This window comes from Trachemys scripta, chromosome 3, assembly GCF_013100865.1.
Source record: "Trachemys scripta elegans isolate TJP31775 chromosome 3, CAS_Tse_1.0, whole genome shotgun sequence".
NCBI lineage: Eukaryota > Metazoa > Chordata > Testudines > Emydidae > Trachemys > Trachemys scripta.
The window spans coordinates 88,550,661-88,565,559 of NC_048300.1; the positions used below are offsets into that span (position 1 = coordinate 88,550,661).

The 14,899-nt window shown below is 39.8% G+C and overlaps 1 protein-coding gene across 6 annotated transcripts in view; it reads right to left on the minus strand.

Annotated features, from left to right (window-relative positions):
- The window catches only part of LOC117874810 (probable palmitoyltransferase ZDHHC14), a 343,602-nt gene that overhangs the window by 18,388 nt on the left and 310,315 nt on the right, over nt 1-14,899 (minus strand). For all 6 annotated transcript variants that reach the window (XM_034765318.1, XM_034765321.1, XM_034765317.1 and 3 more), the window contains 2 exons: nt 11,854-11,957; nt 7,957-8,034 (listed from right to left, as the gene is read on the minus strand). In XM_034765318.1, coding sequence (XP_034621209.1) covers nt 7,957-8,034; nt 11,854-11,957 — 182 coding nt within the window. The remainder of the gene's footprint in view (nt 1-7,956; nt 8,035-11,853; nt 11,958-14,899) is intronic.

Genomic DNA, 14,899 nt, shown 5'->3' on the forward strand with positions numbered 1-14,899 from the left:
CAATTTCCTAGTTTCACAATTCCACAACTGCACAGGGGAGAAGCCTTCTGAACATTAAGACAAGTTGCTGTTTAGGCACCTTTCTCCTCGGCTATATTTGAGACAAAATGGAGCATTGGTTGAATTAGAAAAGGAAGTTAGGATGTTCTGGGTGGTGCTTCTAATGGGGGAGAAGATGGGGGAGGATCACAAGTAGACTGGCTTTTCAGAACACTTAACATTGCCCCCCTTCCCATCTTAGCAAGAGAGGGTGTTTGGGTGGGCAAGGTTATCAGGGACTGCCCCTCACTTTCCTCTATCTTGTCCATAATGCACCAAAAAAACCATCATGGATTGGAGCTGGGGTGAGTAGAGCGGAGCATAGCTATAGGGTGGTGATAGGGCATCCCAACCCACCTCTTTAGAGGGAATCAGGGTGTGGAAGATGGCAAGGTACAGGTGGTGTCAAAAGGGGTTCCACAGGCTACCACGCGTAGAGGTACTGAGGTCTTGCCTCAACCCCAACCAAGCTAGTTCACATGATCCTTTCAATGACAGGAAAGCACAAATGCAAGGGAGAAGGAAGTGCTTTTATTCCTTGTGCAAAATTAAGCAAATGTGTGGCAAGTCTGGAGACCAGCATGGCACTCAGTGATAGAGGAAAAGCTCAGTTCAGGGGAAAACAGGGTGATCCTCAAGTCCAAGGCAGGACCAGGAGGTAGATATGGCAATGTTACAAAAATCCCCATCTTCATTAAATTAGATACACTGGTTTATTCCAATAGGGCAGACAGGTCAGATGTCAATGGGCAGGTTTTTAATCCCTCATTCTGGGTGAGAGTTCACATTTGGGCCAAGAAATTGAAGCCAAATTGGGGGCTGGACCATGTGGTTAGGGCCAAACACTAACAGGAATTTGTAGCTGAAGTTGATGGGAAAGTATGAGGAGTTCCAATGCCAAATCTTTGGTTGTTCCCTTTACAAGTGGGGCCTCACGGGAATACTGTTTTATTCACTCAAGGCTTCTTGGTGAACCTTCTATTGTTTTTGGTCTGCTGCTCCTCATTAAATGCTTTTGTGTACAAGGTTAAAATAAATGTGACTGGGGTGCTCAACTGGCGAAGGGTGAATTAGGGGTGATTCTGCCTGAGGCTAGAGCTAAGACTTTAGTCTGTGAGATTTTCAGTTTAAGGGTTGTTATTACTCAGATTAGGCCCTGCCCATGAGCTGTCCATATCACACCCAGCTTTTGAACTGTTTTGTATAATACTGGAATGGGCTGTTATTTGTGCAATGTGTTTACCCCTGACTGATTACAATTTGGACAGCTTCCTGTTCACTAGAAGGGATATGAGCCAGGTGAGTGTGTCCAGCTGCAGGAACCTTTCAGCAGATGGCAGGATGTTTGGGGTTCCCTTTAACCATAAAGGAAAGAGACAAAAGGATCCACATGCAGCAACTGACATACTTAGCATAGAATTAGACACAGCAGCAGGTGTTTCACACTTCCCTGGAGATAATTAGAGGGCTTATGGTTATTGAGTCAAGGAACTAAAAGCTCTAAAAAGCAGCAGACTGGCTAAAAACAGCTGCAAATGATCATAAGGCATCCAAACTTGACTGCAAGGTGATAATGCCCAACAGGGCATTCTGTGAAAACCTAGTAGCTGCCCCCTCAGGTGTTAAGCATCCCTTGTTTGTCACTGTAACAAACAAGATACAAGAGGATGGGTGGGGCAGGAGAAATGGGGAGGGAATTCCTGAAGGAGTTCAATATAGTATCATATTAGCAAGCCAACTGGAGATACATAGACACAATTGGTGTTAACTCAGAGGTTTTACATTATCAAGAGGATTGATGTATTCAAAAGTGGCCTACGGAGTGGCTTGAAATGGGCGTACACATCATTATCTGCCAGTTAGTAGAGTCTGTGCAGCTAAAGCAGAGGTTATGGGTCAGTGTGTTGCACTGTTATTAAATATCTTTTCACCACAAGACAAATTCTTGGTATCGATACTGGTTTTGCCAATGCTCTCAATTTCAGAAGGACAGATTCTGGTAACTAATGCTGTTTGCCAGTCAAAACTGGTTACCAACACCCTGTTCTTGTGGAACCATAGCTCCTGATGGCCTTAAACACTGGCAGAGAACTCCATTGGCTCAAAGACATTCTAGGTTTTCAAAGGCAGGTTTCACTGAGTTCAGAGTTAGGAAAGGCATCCGCCCACGATTGGCCCATTGCCAAAAGCTCCTGGTGGGGAGATATGTGGTGTGACTAGCGCACCACAGGTTGGCAGCATCCACCATGGGGCCAGTCTGTTGCTAGCTGACAGGATTTGCAGAATAATGTGGGGAGTTTTATTAGGGAAACTCGTGAAAGTGATCATGAAATCACAGAGTTTGCAATTCTAAGGAAGGGTAGAAGGGAGAACAGCAAAATAGAGACAATGGATTTCAGGAAGGCAGATTTTGGGAAGCTCAGAGAGCTGATAGGTAAGGTCCCATGGGAATCAAGACTGAGGGGAAAAACAACTGAGGAGAGTTGGCAGTTTTTCAAAGGGACACTATTAAGGGCCCAAAAGCAAGCTATTCCGCTGGTTAGGAAAGATAGAAAATGTGGCAAAAGACCACCTTGGCTTAACCACGAGATCTTGCATGATCTAAAAAATAAAAAGGAGTCATATAAAAAAATGGAAACTAGGACAGATTACAAAGGATGAATATAGGCAAACAACACAAGAATGCAGGGGCAAGATTAGAAAGGCAAAGGCACAAAATGAGCTCAAACTAGCTACGGGAATAAAGGGAAACAAGAAGACTTTTTATCAATACATTAGAAGCAAGAGGAAGACCAAAGACAGGGTAGGCCCACTGCTTAGTGAAGAGGGAGAAACAGTAACAGGAAACTTGGAAATGGCAGAGATGCTTAATGACTTCTTTGTTTCGGTCTTCACCGAGAAGTCTGAAGGAATGCCTAACATAGTGAATGCTAATGGGAAGGGGGTAGGTTTAGCAGATAAAATAAAAAAAGAACAAGTTAAAAATCACTTAGAAAAGTTAGATGCCTGCAAGTCACCAGGGCCTGATGGAATGCATCCTAGAATACTCAAGGAGCTAATAGAGGAGGTATCTGAGCCTCTAGCTATTATCTTTGGAAAGTCATGGGAGACGGGAGAGATTCCAGAAGACTGGAAAAGGGCAAATATAGTGCCCATCTATAAAAAGGGAAATAAAAACAACCCAGGAAACTACAGACCAGTTAGTTTAACTTCTGTGCCAGGGAAGAAAATGGAGCAAGTAATTAAGGAAATCATCTGCAAACACCTGGAAGGTGGTAAGGTGATAGGGAATAGCCAGCATGGATTTGTGAAGAACAAATCATGTCAAACCAATCTGATAGCTTTCTTTGATAGGATAACGAGCCTTGTGGATAAGGGTGAAGCGGTGGATGTGGTATACCTAGACTTTAGTAAGGCATTTGATATGGTCTCGCATGATATTCTTATCGATAAACTAGGCAAATACAATTTAGATGGGGCTACTATAAGGTGGGTGCATAACTGGCTGGATAACCATACTCAGAGACTTGTTATTAATGGTTCCCAATCCTGCTGGAAAGGCGTAACGAGTGGGGTACCGCAGGGGTCTGGTTTGGGACCGGCGCTGTTCAATATCTTCATTAACGACTTAGATATTGGCATAGAAAGTACGCTTATTAAGTTTGTGGATGATACCAAACTGGGAGGGATTGCAACTGCTTTGGAGGACAGGGTCATAATGATCTGGCCAAATTGGAGAAATGGTCTGAGTTAAACAGGATGAAGTTTAACAAAGACAAATGCAAAGTGCTCCACTTAGGAAGAAAAAATCAGTTTCACACATACAGAATGGGAAGAGACTGTCTAGGAAGGAGTACGGCAGAAAGGGATCTAGGGGTTATAGTGGACCACAAGCTAAATATGAGTCAACAGTGTGATGCTGTTGCAAAAAAAGCAAACATGATTCTGGGATGTATTAACAGGTGTGTTGTGAGCAAGACACGAGAAGTCATTCTTCCGCTCTACTCTGCTCTGGTTAGGCCTCAGCTGGAGTATTGTGTCCAGTTCTGGGCACCGCATTTCAAGAAAGATGTGGAGAAATTGGAAAGGGTCCAGAGAAGAGCAACAAGAATGATTAAAGGTCTTGAGAACATGACCTATGAAGGAAGGCTGAAAGAATTGGGTTTGTTTAGTTTGGAAAAGAGAAGACTGAGTGGGGACAGGATAGCAGTTTTCAGGTATTTAAAAGGGTGTCATAAGGAGGAGGGAGAAAACTTGTTCACCTTAGCCTCTAAGGATAGAACCAGAAGCAATGGGTTTAAACTGCAGCAAGGGAGGTCTAGGTTGGACATTAGGAAAAAGTTCCTAACTGTCAGGGTGGTTAAACACTGGAATAAATTGCCTAGGGAGGTTGTGGAATCTCCATCTCTGGAGATATTTAAGAGTAGGTTAGATAAATATCTATCAGGGATGGTCTAGACAGTATTTGGTCCTGCCATGCGGGCAGGGGACTAGACTCTATGACCTCTCGAGGTCCCTTCCAGTCCTAGAATCTATGACCCAGCGTGCAGGTCAGGCACCCCCATAGCCACTTAGATTTGGTTTAGTCAGGGCCTTGCCTAGACTTTGCCATTGTAGAAAGAAAGCAGTTTTATTTAAAGCTCCTTTCCCTCACACTAAAGAATGCCACAAGTACTGTAGTGTGGTCCCTGTGCTAGAGGAGTACTCTGGAACTGGCTGATGTACGGCTCAGACAGCAATCTGTGCTCCTATAGCAGATTCCCAAAATAGATCAGGCAGCACACAGGACCATGACAGTGTTAAAGGAATGCTGCCTGGATGAATGGGTGTATCCAGTAAAAACTTGGAGGGTCTGCTTGCCTCCGCATATGCATGAGTCAAGCTTTGTGTGTGTATTTGGGGGTCCTAGTTAACTGACAAGCTATCAGTTTGCTGTATGATCAGAAAGGGATTCTTATCTGGGGCTCAATACAGTAAATTTAGCACATACTCCTTTTAGGATTGGCACAGCCTCCGTGGGCATCGATTTTTGGATGTTTCAGGCTATTGAAGATAAGATGTTAGAGAGCCTATGTCCACGCTATGGAGGAGTCAGCAGAGCAAGTAGGGAGCATATGTTAAAACCTGTTTCTCATTTTTAGGGGAAATCAGAATTAATGTAACTGTCTGGATTTGTGGGTACTCAATGGTACACTGGCTTCATAAGCAGGTGGTTACATCAGCCGACTGATCTCAGCTGGGCTTCAGAGCCAAAGTTCTCTATACCAGCTTGGCAAGAGCAGCATGTTATGGGACATTCTTGTGTCTCTCTTGTACTAATCTGTGGACATTTTACATTGCCTAGCATGCCGATAGTCCATTAGGGAAGAATCATCTTAGAATTTGCACCAGGCTCAATTTGAAAATTAACAGTCACTGGGATTTAGGGTGGATTACATAGCTATGGCTAAAGACCAGGTTGGTCTGGTCAGAAACACTCAAGGCAGATGTGTCAGAGAGCTGGCAGACACGCACAAATATATTTGATCAGGAGAACCATGAAACAAGAAGCTGTCAGTCTTTCTGCCTCTTTTGGATCTGTGCTGATGATCAAAGAGAGCAGGAATGATGCCCCTGCACCATGGAGGGAAAAGAGTCCACTTATCTGATAAAGGATCCAGTATGTGGTTGAGTTAAAAAAAAAAAAAAGGGACCAAGTTTGACAAGAGTTAACTGCCAGACAGTTGGGGGGGGGGGGGGAATGCAACCAAGCAATTTGCTGGCATCTCTGTAAATGGTAAGAGGCTGCAAGGGGAGAGCTCTGAGGATAAACCTGACAGAGGACCCTGGATGAACTGGTGGACTCCACAAGCCTGTGAGGTGAAACGAGTCAATCACAGAACAGCAGCATCCAAACCAGACATCACATGAGATTGCACACCAACAGCAGACAGAGCTGAATGACTTGTAGTGATGAAGAGATTTAAAGTAATTTGTGCACCCCACTTGTTCTGTCTTTTTTTTTTTTTTTTTTGAGAAGTGAATTTTGAAGCAAAGGAAAACAGACTGTTCTTCGAGGTGTATTAAAAAAGTAAAATATATGGGATCAGGACAGAGGATAATCAACTGGAAGGAAGCAATTTCTTTTAGCAAGACACTAGGGTGCAACCAGGTATGTCTAAGGGAGTAGCAAGGGGAAATATCTCTGCCTACTTCCCAATTACCATGGTCTCTATTTTCCATACCATTCAAAGATGCTGGAAATCAAAACTACCAAGTTCCTTCGTAAGGCTGATCTGCACGTTTGCATCCCAGCTTTTAAAGCCACATGCTTTGTTTTCCCTTTACCCTGGTAAAAGAATGTGTGTTGTAATTACCAAAGTAAAGTTTCAGTCTCTTCCCAAAGATTCATGCTACAGGTTTTGTTTGGCTCCAGTCAGGATTTGTACGCAGGACACTTTACATATTTAAGATCTACTTCAAGTATAGTACACAAGACAAATACACAAGAACATAAAAATACAGAACATACACCCACAGCAAAGAACCTAATTTCAAATCACAGATTAAAATGGAACCAGAGTTAACAGGCAGAGTTTATAGAAGGATACAAAGCAAGGAACCAATTAGTAGTAACCAAGTAGAAAATCCCAGTTGGAATAGGTTACTAAATCAAATGTCTAAAAAAAAATTCAGAACATCTGTAAAATGCCACAAGGAGTCCGGTGGCACCTTAAAGTCTAACAGATTTATTTGGGCCACCAGACTCCTTGTTTTTGTGAATACAGACCAACACGGCTACCCCCGGATACTTGTAAAATGCCAGTTAATAACGTGATCTGAAAGAAAAGTAATTGTTTTAAAACTCAGTGAGAACATTCTAGGTTAAAAACAACAAAATCTTTAGGTTCATTTTGGGATGAAATCTGAGAGATTCCAATTTTGGTTTTAGAATTTGGGGAGGGGGGGAGAGGAGAGGGCACGTGGGAGAGTGACCCAATGAGGTCCTTCACCATGTTGAAGAATCTTTTCTGCACATTGCTTCAGAAAACACTAGCAGAATTCGAGTGACTGTATTTGATGTAGCCACCAATTCTGTTCCAGTCCTGTGGAAAGAAATGGGGAGGAGAAGCAATGTGCTAATAAATGTGTATTATGAAATACAGATTTGATTTCTGATGCTTCTAAACAGCAAGTTATGTATGCATAATGAACAAGCAAACCGGAAATTTCAAAATGTGATCACCAGCCTAGTAGAAATGTGCCAAAGTGGAATTCAAGTTTGGCCCAAAATAAGATAATGCATAAAATAGTCCCACGAAAAGAAGTGCCCACTGATTATTTTTCATCTTATGCCTCTTTCCCTCCTCCTCACTACAACTCAACATGAGGGTCTCCATTTATTAATTGTGTAGATAAGGCTCTTTAGAAAATAGAGAAAAAAAAAAAAAGTAGTGTCTCCAAACCAGGTAAACATAATCCAGTTAATTACAAAAAAATGGTTTTAAAATGTCACCCTATAATTGTGATAGCAGATGTTTTTACATGCACCCATTTCTTCTGTAATGTAACACAAGTGTTGGTCATAAAAGACATGCTACAGTAGATTGTCAGTTAGGTCAATGACAATGTTACAAATTAGTATTAGATCTGCTACTGTAAATACCTCAAGTTAAACAAAAATTATTGTAAGATATGTTCTGATTTGAATTCTCATTTGCATTCCTTATATAAACATGCCATGCCTTTTGAAACTCTCGATGTGGGTACTCAGTCAATACAAATAGATAAGGAAAATGTTACTTATATTGAGATTTAAAAATTAAAAAGTCCCCAAATAATATACAACATTTTACTGTCAAAATGTTGTATAATAGAACCCTTTAGACATAATATTTCTTAAAATGAAAGAACAGTACAAATGAATATATAAAATACCTTTGTAACCACTGGTGCTGAAAACCAGTGCCAGACTCTGTAAGGCTTTTCCTATCTTCTGATATTCCTTGGGTAATGCTGAAGAAAAAAAAAAGTAAAAACGTAAATACTGTTTTACACTTTCACTGCATTATACAGCATTTCTGGTACCAAACAGCTATTCAATATTAACCAACATTTATTTTTGGGAAAAATGTTCTAGAAGTCCACCATAAGCCATATGTATGTATTACGTTTTATGACTATTTTTGTAACGGCAACCACTTTCAATAAAAAGATAAAATACTGTCTTTATTTAGTCCTTCTATAGTTAGCTTAAAGAGATGCAATAGTATCTGCACAAAAGGTAGTATTGCATATCCATACTTGAATAAAATGACCATTCCAAACTAATGCAGATAAAAACCTTCAAACTGGACTATCACTTATTTTAAAATATAACTGTGTATAAGTACATATTTTAAAAATCACACGCCAAATAAGGATCTGTCTCTGTATATACAATCTAGGTATGTGTCTCTATGTATATAATGAACATGACATATTGCGCGTGTGTATATCTAGATCTCTCTCAATATCATATACAGATAGATAGATATATACACACACACACACACACACACACACACACACACACCCCCAACAAAAAAACTCCTATTTCCCCCCCCACACACCCCACTACAGTAGAGGGATGTATGTTTTTCTAAGAAACTTTGCCCATTGCGCCTTGAGCAGGGGTGAAAGTAACTTAAAGGACTTACCGGTACGCCGGAGTCCTGAGCAGGGGGCATGGCCTCAATTGGAAGAGGCAGGGCCTTTAAATACCCGGGCTCTTTAAATCAAGATTTAAAGGCCCAGGGGCTCTGGCTGCGGCTGGGAGCCCCGGGCCTTTAAATCACCCCTGGAGCTACCAGCTGCAGAGTGGCTGGGAGCCCCGGGGCGATTTATAGGCCCAGGGCTACGGCCGCCGCTACCGCAGCGGACCTCTGAGACTTTTAAATTGCCACCGGAGCCCTGCTGCCGCTACCCCAGGGCTCGGGAGGCAATTTAAAGGGCCCAGGGCTCCAGCCGCTGCAGGGAGCCCCAGGCCCTTTAAATTGCCAGCCCGGGGAAGCCAGTCCAGCAAGGCATAGCATACTGGCTTTTGCCGGTATGCCGTACCGTACCGGCTTACTTTCACCTCTGACCTTGAGGAAAGAACTGAAAAGGTCACCATGTGTGTCCATACTTGCTTATCTAAAGCAACAAATGTGTTTAAAAAGCTTGATTCAGGTAAAATGTCCCCCATCATGGAGGCTTACAAGTATTCCTTCATTTCCTCTGTGAAGAAACCGAAATATTGTGTTTAAATGAACCCCAAAACTGGGGAGGGCGTCACCTTATTCCAAATTCATATTCATGTAACCTATACAAATTCATCCCAGAAGTACAGTGAGATTTCCCCCCCCCCCCCTTAAGTGAGCCATAGCTTCCTTTTAAAAATAAATTTGTTTCAGTGATATATCCTTGACCTGGAGTTAGTAACATGAAGACAACCTTTTATACGAAGAAATTGCATTAGCTGCAATGTTATAGGTCATCATAACATTCTTTTAAAAAAAAAACCTTCTTAAAAAGACAGACATCAAAATTTCAAAATTTAATACTTACAGTAGGAACTAACAACATTATATACAATTATAAGGCTAACAAAATGCGCTTGTATCTGTATTATACAATTTGGTGTTCTATTAGGTATACACAGACATGCATGCACAAATTATTTCTCCACAATGAGGTTAGAATAGCTGTGGTTTATGGCTGAACTTTTAAATTATAAACAGTATTCATAATTCATATACTACAGACCCATAGGCCTGAAGTAATCTCTGAAATGGAAATAGTATTTTGCTTGTATGAACTGTCCATTATACAAAAAGAGACAGAAGTTGAGATAGGTTTGCTTTTTCATTTTTGTTTTTAATTATCTGTATTTGGGGAAGTGTATTGTGTGGATAAAAGAGGGACTAAGTAGTTTTCAATTGCTCTGACATTTTAGTATTCAGACCAACATAAATGGCTTTTGACACCATACAGTGGGTCTCTCTATTAGTATCTTTAGGCCTGGTCTACACTGGGGGGAGGGGGGGGGAAGAGAAGGGAATCAATCTAAGTTATGCAACTTCAGCTACGTGAATAACGTAGCTGAAGTCGACGTACTTAGATCAACTTACCGTGGTGTCTTCACCGCAGTGAGTTGCCTGCTGCTACTCCCCCGCCAACTCTGCCTGTGCCTCTCATGGCGGTGGAGTACAGGAGTCGACGGGAGAGCACTCGGGGATCAATTTATCGTGTCTAGACTAGATGCGATACATCGACCCCCGCTGGATCAATCGCTGCCCACCGATCCAGCAGGTAGTGCAGACATACCCTTAGAATACCTGATTTAGTATAATTCTTGCTAAGAATTATTTAATACATCACATTTTAATTTTTATTTCTTGTGACTGGCATTTCCTATGCATTGTACCATTCACAGTACTATCCCTCTGCGTGCCCCTTTAACCCAACACTCCATCCTCAATTTTCTCCAGCCTGCCAGGGTATTGCCATTCAGTTTTGATACCTATGCAATCCCCAGCAATGTCAGTCTGAATTTATGACACAGTGGCCACTCCAACAGAGAAAATTTGTATTTCCAATATTTCCTTCTACCACCATGTGTCATTTTAAATATATTATGAAAGCGAATATATAAAAAAGGACTAAAGGGATACTCAATAACTTTTGGGTAAGATGGGTTCAGGTAACTAGGGATCCCTGAAATTCCAACTCCTGTGGTACTCCAACCCTGCAAGGATAGATCTGCACTGCACTCAAGCAAAAAGAGAAGATGGGGACTGCTAAGACAATAAAAGAACAGAGCATGGAGACAGAACCAGGAACTTCCATCCCATGCCTTGTCTCCTCCATCCTAGATACTGGAGGAGGAGAAAAAAAAGAAGCAGTGGTTTGTGTGTTTTAGTTTATGCAGTTCCTGAATTCTGTAGATATTCAGTTCCTTCTTCAATACAACTGTTGGGGATATAATGGACATCTGGTTACCTGGAATTTCACTGCAATAAAATATTAATTATATTCCACTACTGTTGTAATAATTACTGTTCATAAATATTAACACATTTTCTCAGCTGGCCACTTATTCTTAGTTTATTATTATATTGTTCTATATTGCAGTAACAATAGACCAGGACTCCACTGTATTAGGTCCCTGCCCCATATTTTTTTTGTAAACAAGGAATGCAGAGTAGTTGTCTTTTGGGTATAAGATTAATTATAGTAATAAGCATTTTGGAGCTTTAAAATAATGATTATGTCTAGATAAAAACTATGTTAAGATGTAGTTATGGTTGAGAGTATATATTAATAATTTAAATACAATACAGAGATGTTGCAATTATCCCCAGACCAAGTGTTATAAACTCAAGAAATTTAGTTAAGGTGTAGTAACACTGGCGAGGAGGGAAGGAGGGGAAAAGGAAAAAAAAAGTCTAATCTTTTTTAGCATTGTATGCCTTACTAGTAATTTTCAGTGTATGGTTTCATCATAACATAGGATATCCTCGAATTCAGTAGATTTAAATATGTTTCAAATTTAAATAATAAATACAAAATAAATCTAAATACACCGCTACCTCGATATAACGCTGTCCTCAGGAGCCAAAAAATCTTACCGCGTTATAGGTGAAACCATGGTAAATTGAACTTGCTTTGATCCACCGGAGTGTGCAGCCCCTCTCACCCAGAGCACTGCTTTACCGCGTTATATCGGGTCACGTTATATCGAGGTAGAGGTGTAACAATAAAAGAGCAAGGCAAAGAGGACTTAAACTTATAAATTTTCCAAGTGACACTTACGTCCAGTACAACGCTTCCAGTGTTCTTGTCCCACTGTCAATAACTCTTTGACTCCATCATCCATGGATTTGGTGAATCTGCCTACTGCATCACATTTCTGTTCTCTGTGGAATAAGAACAATCCCATTATAGACAGATACAGAGTTGTTGCAATTTGCTACAGTTGGCATTTAAACTGATGCAATGGACTTTTGAACAAGTACATGACTATTATTAATAATAACTTTTACAACGCCCAAGAGCGTGTTAAGCATTTCACAGAACTAGTAAAAGCCTGGGGTGAAATCCTGGACCCACAAAGTCAATGGCAATTTTCCCACTGACTTCAGTGGGGCCAGAATTTCACTCCAGGTCCTTTGCCTGATTCATACTGTTCATTATACTTCCCATCCTTTAAAAGAAGTCTGCAACTGGATTATCATTCTTGCCCTGGATCCTTATGGATAAGGAAAGGTTTACATAGCTAATCCAAAACATCCTCTATGGCAGTCTCACATATAAAGGATATATATCATTGCTGTCGTGTATTTTAAATTTTGTGAAGAAAATGCACCCCTAGCACACTAGCTATACATTTTTAAAAAATTTAAATGTGAAGAAATAAATATTAAAAAAAGACAACAGAAGTCTGATTTCTTAAAATGATGGTACACACAAAAACAGCAGCTATATCCTATACTCACAGAGACCAGTCTACAAAGGGTGAATCTGATATGAAAATGAATTTAAAAACTAGACTACCTCTTCAGGGAGAATACAAATATAGTCTCAACCTGAAGATGGCTAATCGATTTAGAATAAAGAGCTGCTGATGTCTCATGGAAGAAATGCTAATATTTTGTGCTCAAAAACAATCTGCCTGGAATTCAATTTATGTATTTCTCTTTCACTTTACTAAGAGTATCTGTATTACAATATCAAAACGTATATAGCACTGTACACACAGGAATGCACTGAGCAATTAACAGAGTAGCTCTATAAATGTCCTAACATTTTCATTAACATTTTCCCCAACTATACCATATTTTATCTAGTGCCCATGAGACCACTAAGATGTAGGTATTATCATCTCTATTTTACAGAGAGCAAGAGATTAAGTGACTTGGCCAAAAATCACAGACTGGGTCATTGGAAGAGCTGAGACTAGACCTCAAAGGTTTCTAGATCTCAGCTTTGTGCTTAGGTTACTAGACATTTCTCCCTGAAAGCAGTACCTGATCATTCTTCATGAAATGTCAATTCTTTGTTTGCAATATCATAACTTGTAATTGGGAAAGTTTGTGACTTTAAGCAGGAAAAACAACAAAATAGCGCAACTTTAAAAAGCCAAAGATCCTATTTTTATGCAAAGTCCCAAACACTGAAGAATGCGATAACAAAAAATAAGGCCTGCATTCCAAAAAAAAGTTACCCTATTTATGTGCCACCCAATTAATTATAATAGGACTAGATGATAGAATGAGAATAGGCATAGAAGTAATTGTTTCAAGAATTAGGCCACATGTTTTTAGGATCCTCAGTGAAAGGTGATCTAAATGATTTGACCACTTAATGGGAAGACTGACTTACAATATAATAGTGAAAATAAAATATGTAGAAATGAAATGTCAGCACATTCACCTTGGACAGGACAAACCAATAGAGCAAGAGTTATATTTTACACACCTGTGGACTCTACTGAAAAAAATGCTGAAATTATGATAAATATAAAGTGAGATTTAACCCATATGCCATTTAGTGTGAGATTGGACTACCTTCCAGGAAATAAATGGACAGAAGACTTAGATCTTGTCTAAAACACAAAAGCTGTACTGATTTAACTTACAAATGAGTTAAGTAAGTAAGTTATAAGTGCAACCCCCTTATGTGGGGAATTAAGTTGGTTTAAGAGTACTTTAGATTGAATTAGTTTAAAATAGATGCCTTATTGACTGGCAGATTTTCTACTACAGTGTGTCTGTTGCGAGAGATTAATAGGGTAGAGTGGTTGAGAAAAGAATGGCTAATGAAAAATCAGAGTGGTAAGCCCCAGAATAAATATTTTTTTTGTTAAGTATTTTTGAAATTACCCTATAACCACCTGCTTTCTTCTACTAAAGGAGATAATTCACAGAAATATTATGAATTAAGGCATACAAACCTACTATTTTTTATTCCTGTTATTAAAAGATATATTATGAATGGCATGTACGTAGATTGAGACTTGCCCTTGAAACAAAAACAAATAATAAGCTTCCTAACTTAGAGGCCCTAACACCTTACAGCCTCATCATTTCTCTTTCCTGACTAATGAGAAATGTTATGCCTCTTGATAGTAATTCTCCTGGAGCTCTCTTATCACATCATTCTCTCACTCACATACAAAATCTATTTAGTATCAAAGGTTTTTGTACCACATTGATACCATAGTATTTAAGCACATAATTAAGGTTGAGGATGAACAACTGATTTTGAAATGGAAGAGACCTAGAAGTCCATTTCCCTGCTAGGGCAGGACTGTTTCCTTGAACATAGATAGATATTACTCCATGTACCACAATGATGTTGCTTTACTGATAAAATGCTCAGCATAGGCCTCATATATTTCTAAGTCTAAGTACAATATGATATTGCTATTCTAAACATTTTTCATTCAGTCACATCAGCTCATCCACAAACAGTTAATGTCTTCACAGACATTATAGAAATCCAAGTGAACACCCATGTACTACAGTAGATTGGGGAGCGGGGGGCGTGAGCAAATCTCTCATTTTTCTTTCTAAAACAAGATTATGGGAATTACGACAGGAACTGCAAATGAGATCCAATTTATCACCCTAAGGTTAGCTAAGAGAAGTGTGTGTGTGTGTGTGTGTGTGTGTGTGTGTGTGTGTGTGTACACACATTCCTTTACACTTATATAAAATTTGCCCAATTTTTTATATAACTTTTTAAAAAGATCCTATTTTTAAAAAGTTTGATAATTTAAGTCACTCTTCCCTCATTTGTAATAGATTTCTGCTGGTCCCTCACATCAGAATGCTTTGCTAAATGAATTAAACATTAT